We start from the raw sequence: 5,368 nt of genomic DNA, 5'->3' as shown, positions 1-5,368 counted from the left end.
GGTAGTGGGGGTGGCAGGTAGTGGGGGTGGCAGGTAGTGGGGGCGGCAGGTAGTGGGGGCGGCAGGTAGTGGGGGAGGCAGGTAGTGGGGGAGGCAGGTAGTGGGGGTGGCAGGTAGTGGGGGCGGCAGGTAATGGGGGTGGCAGGTAGTGGGGGTGGCAGGTAATGGGGGTGGCAGGTAGTGGGGGAGGCAGGTAGTGGGTGAGGCAGGTAGTGGGGGTGGCAGGTAGTGGGGGCGGCAGGTAGTGGGGACGGCAGGTAGTGGGGGAGGCAGGTAGTGGGTGAGTCAGGTAGTGGGGGTGGCAGGTAGTGGGTGAGGCAGGTAGTGGGGGTGGCAGGTAGTGGGGACGGCAGGTAGTGGGGGTGGCAGGTAGTGGGGGTGGCAGGTAGTGGGGGAGGCATGTAGTTGGGGAAGGCAGGTAGTGGGGGAGGCAGGTAGTGGGGGTGGCAAGTAGAGGGGGAGGCAGGTAGTGGGGGAGGCAGGTAGTGGGGGTGGCAGGTAGTGGGGGAGGCAGGTAGTGGGGGTGGCAGGTAGAGGGGGAGGCAGGTAGTGGGGGCGGCAGGTAGTGGGGGTGGCAGGTAGTGGGGGCGGCAGGTAGTGGGGGCGGCAGGTCGTGGCGGCGGCAGGTAGTGGGGGAGGCAGGTAGTGGGGGTGGCAGGTAGTGGGGGTGGCAGGTAGTGGGGGAGGCAGACCAGAGAGCTGTGTAAGGACATCAGGGCTAAAATTGTAGATCTGCACAAGGCTGGGCTACAGGACAATAGGCAAGCAGCTTGGTGAGAAGGCAACAACTGTTGGAGCAATTATTAGAAAATGGAAGAAGTTCAAGATGACGGTCAATCACCCTCGGTCTGGGGCTCTGTGCAAGATCTCACCTCGTGGGGCATCAATGATCATGAGGAAGGTGAGGGATCAGCCCAGAACTACACGGCAGGACCTGGTCAATGACCTGAAGAGAGCTGGTACCACAGTCTCAAAGAAAACCATTAGTAACACACTACACCGTCATGGATTAAAATCCTGCAGCGCACGCAAGGTCTCCCTGCTCAAGCCAGCGCATGTCCAGGCCCGTCTGAAGTTTGCCAATGACCATCTGGACGATCCAGAGAAGGAATGGGAGAAGGTCATGTGGTCTGATGAGACAAAAATAGAGCTTTTTGGTCTAAACTCCACTCGCCGTGTTTGGAGGAAGAAGAAGGATGAGTACAACCCCAAGAACACCATCCCAACCGTGAAGCATGGAGGTGGAAACATCATTCTTTGGGGATGCTTTTCTGCAAAGGGACAGGACGACTGCACCGTATTGAGGGGAGGATGGATGGGGCCATGTATCGCGAGATCTTGGCCAACAACCTCCATCCCTCAGTAAGAGCATTGAAGATGGGTCGTGGCTGGGTCTTCCAGCATGACAACGACCCAAAACACACAGCCGGCCGGCTGCGACAGAGCCTGGACTAGAACCAAGATATCTAGTGGCACAGCTAGTAAATGCGCCGCTTGGGAGGCCCTTACTTACATCTTCAGTTTAGCAATTTAGCAGATGCTCTTATCCAGAGCGACTTACAGCTGCAATGAGGGCAAATTGACAGATTTTTCACACACTCTTAACCGCTAGGCTACCTTCTTATTCATTATATCATAGAGAGTTACTGTAACCAAACACATTCTACGATGCAGTAAGTGTGAAAGAGCATCATGCTTTAAAAGGTTTTGCATGTGTCCACCATGTTGTTTGTGTACAGAAGCAGGATACTGCCAGGAAGTTAAGTTGAACATTGAACAGCTAACTGGTTAAGCGCTAACTGGTTGAGTTGAACAGCTAACTGGATAAGCGCTAACTGGTTGAGTTGAACAGCTAACTGGTTGAGTTGAACAGCTAACTGGTTAAGCACTAACTGGTTGAGTTGAACAGCTAACTGGTTAAGCACTAACTGGTTGAGTTGAACAGCTAACTGGTTAAGCGCTAACTGGTTGAGTTGAACAGCTAATTGGTTAAGCGCTAACTGGTTGAGTTGAACAGCTAACTGGATGAGTTGAACAGCTAATTGGTTAAGCGCCAACTGGTTGAATTGAACAGCTAACATTTTATTTAACTAGGCAAGTCAGCTAAGAACAAATTCTTATTTACAATGGCAGCCTACCCCGGCCAAACCCTAACCTGGACAACGCTGGGCCAATTGTGCGCCGCCCTATGGGACTCCCAATCACAGCCGGTTGTAGAACAGCCAGGAATCGAACCAGGGTCTGTAGTGATGCTTCTATCTTAGATGCAGTGCCCTAGACTGCTGCGCCACTCGGGAGCCCAAAAACATGTTATGTTGAACATCTATCTGGGTACGTTAAACAGCTAATTGGTTGAGCGCTAACTGGTGAAGTTGAACAGCTAACTGGTTAAGTTAAACAGCTAACTGGTTAAGCTAAACAGCTAACAGAACAGCCAACATGTTAAATTGAACGGCTAACGGGATAAGTTGAGCGGCTAATGGGATAAGTTGAACAGCTAACGGGATAAGTTGAACGGCTAACGGGATAAGTTGAGGTGATACCGGGATAAATTGAACAGCTAACGGGATAAGTTGAGCGGATAATGGGATAAGTTGAACAGCTAATGGGAAAAGTTGAACGGCTAATGGGATAAATTGAGGTGATACCGGGATATATTGAACAGATAACGGGATAAGTTGAACAGCTAACGGGATAAGTTGAACAGCTAACTGGATAAGTTGAGGTGATACCGGGATAAATTGAACAGCTAACGGGATACGTTGAGGTGATACCGGGATAAATTGAACAGCTAACGGGATAAGTTGAACAGCTAACGGGATAAATTGAACAGCTAACGGGATAAGTTGAACAGCTAACGGGATAAGTTGAACGGCTAACGGGATAAGTTGAGGTGATACCGGGATAAATTGAACAGCTAACGGGATAAGTTGAACGGCTAACGGGATAAGTTGAGGTGATACCGGGATAAATTGAACAGCTAACGGGAAAAGTGGAGCGGATAACGGGATAAGTTGAACAGCTAACGGGATAAGTTTAACAGTTAACGGGATAAGTTGAACAGCTAACGGGATAAGTTGAACAGCTAACGGGATAAGTTGAACAGCTAACGGGATAAGTTGAACAGCTAACGGGATAAGTTGAACGGCTAACGGGATAAATTGAACAGCTAACTGGATAAGTTGAGGTGATACCGGGATAAATTGAACAGCTAACGGGATAAGTTGAGGTGATACCGGGATAAATTGAACAGCTAACGGGATAAGTTGAACAGCTAACGGGATAAATTGAACAGCTAACGGGATAAATTGAACGGCTAACGGGATAAGTTGAACAGCTAACGGGATAAGTTGAACGGCTAACGGGATAAGTTGAGGTGATACCGGGATAAATTGAACAGCTAACGGGAAAAGTGGAGCGGATAACGGGATAAGTTGAACAGCTAACGGGATAAATTGAACAGCTAACGGGATAAGTTGAAACGGCTAACGGGATAAGTTGAACAGTTAACTGGTATTGTTGTGGCTCCACTGTGTTATAGTCTACTCACTTTCAGATAACTGAACACAAACTTCTATTGAAGGGATATTGTTTGTTTTGTCTTGTTAGTATCCTTTTGTGTTCTCATGCAATTCAGATTGTCCTGAGGTCCAGCATGCGCAACAGTACATGAATTCAATGAATATGATGCACCAGGCTTTCATGTTAAACCATGATATGTCACATTATAAAATGGACCATAATTCAGAGCAGATGGTAGACTACAGCTGCAGGTGGATTAATATGTCTGCTAGTTTAGAATGAAACGTTACTGGGAGAATATATTTACGGAGTAGATTAGAAACTCATACCGTTGACAACTGGGATCTTTTCACACTTAGATATATCTAACAGGTGATTTCAGGTAGACTCATATGGACAGATAGAATACACACTAGACAAACACACACACTAGACAAATAACATTATGACATCACAAACATACACAGACAGACAACATTATGACATCACAAACACACACACTAGAAAAACAACATTATGACATCACAAACACACACCTTCCATTGAGCAACGCGAGGAGCTCCCCGGCATGGTACAGGTCGTTGCGTGTCACCCGGCCGAAGCGAAACGTGTTGAGGTTGCAGAAGGTGACTGCGGGGAAGATCATCAACGGTGTTGCTATCTCATCCAATTTAGTGACATGGGGGTACTGTAAGTAGAACTGGACCCGGTCCACACACACCAGGACCAGGAACCCGAGAGAACCCAGGAAGAACAAGATCCACAGGCACCGCTTGATGCAGATCCGTTCATAAGTGAACATGTGCGAGATGCCATGGAGAGTCGACCTGCTGGCGAAAACTTCAATCGCCGGAGGTCGCTTGAAAGAGTCCACCATCTCTTCCGACTCCGCTTTGAGATCCATGACGAGGCGTTACGGTATCAATGTGAAGGATTGGGAAATGGAAGGGTATAGTAGCCTAGACCAGGGGATGTTACTAACACTAGGAAGGAAGGTACTGACTGTGAGTCTGAGTTCGCGCCGTGCTACGCATGGGTTTCTATGTTCTTCCTCGTCCAGGCAGCATGAAATGTTGCGTCACTGAGCTCCCCAACAAAATAACACCGTCTACCATCTAGGCTACCAATACATTCGTCACAACGAAGTCGTCTATTTTGCGCTCAATTTCCCTTCAAACCGGTCCATGTGATAACGCAAACATACAGTATGTCCAAAAGAGTCCCAATTTACGCGCATGAATAGATTTCAATACCGATTGGTCTCGTTCTCTCTTCCAGGCTTGCAAAAACAACTCCCAGCCAAAACACAGCAAGGACTGAAAGAAGTTAAGATGGTTCAGGAGCAGTTCAATGATATGGTTCAATCATATTCAAATGTAATACAACCAACGCTGATTTTTTGGGTGGAGATGCTGTAAATTGTCTGCCCATACAACACGCTTCGTTCCTTCCCATCCGCTCTAGTAAATCCCACCTGGAGACTGACTTGTCCCGGACCGGAGAGAAAACAGTGAGCGGCGTGTCGGTCAGGCAACTACAGCGCCTTGCATCCTCCTCTCCTGTCTCTAGAACAGCACTAAACACAACAATGCAGTCATCATAAACTCCCCCTTTGAGTAGGATAAGATGAAACACGATTTAAGAGACCATCATGCTTAATAATCAGGAAGAAAATGTAAGTCCAAAACTAACAAATTATGGGTAAAAAGGCAAAGGGAATCTCTGAGGATATCGATATAAACAGTTTCCCTTCCCTGATCAATGAATTTGATGCCCGAATCGGAGAAGAGCGGGGATTGGAAGGCACGTGTTTTAAATAGGGTGACAAAGTCGGTTGGAAAATACT

The 5,368-nt window shown here is 48.0% G+C and overlaps 1 protein-coding gene across 1 annotated transcript in view; it reads right to left on the bottom strand.

Annotated features, from left to right (window-relative positions):
• LOC124002425 (acid-sensing ion channel 1-like) overlaps window positions 1-5,074 on the bottom strand; it is a 445,922-nt gene extending 440,848 nt beyond the window's left edge. The window contains exon 1 of the mRNA XM_046309795.1: window positions 4,059-5,074. Coding sequence (XP_046165751.1) covers window positions 4,059-4,426 — 368 coding nt within the window. The 5' untranslated portion in view covers window positions 4,427-5,074. The remainder of the gene's footprint in view (window positions 1-4,058) is intronic.
• Between the last annotated feature and the right edge of the window lie 294 nt (window positions 5,075-5,368).

This window comes from Oncorhynchus gorbuscha, linkage group LG18 (genome assembly GCF_021184085.1).
Source record: "Oncorhynchus gorbuscha isolate QuinsamMale2020 ecotype Even-year linkage group LG18, OgorEven_v1.0, whole genome shotgun sequence".
Classification (NCBI taxonomy): Eukaryota; Metazoa; Chordata; class Actinopteri; order Salmoniformes; family Salmonidae; genus Oncorhynchus; species Oncorhynchus gorbuscha.
This window is presented reverse-complemented; position numbering and strand designations above follow the sequence as displayed.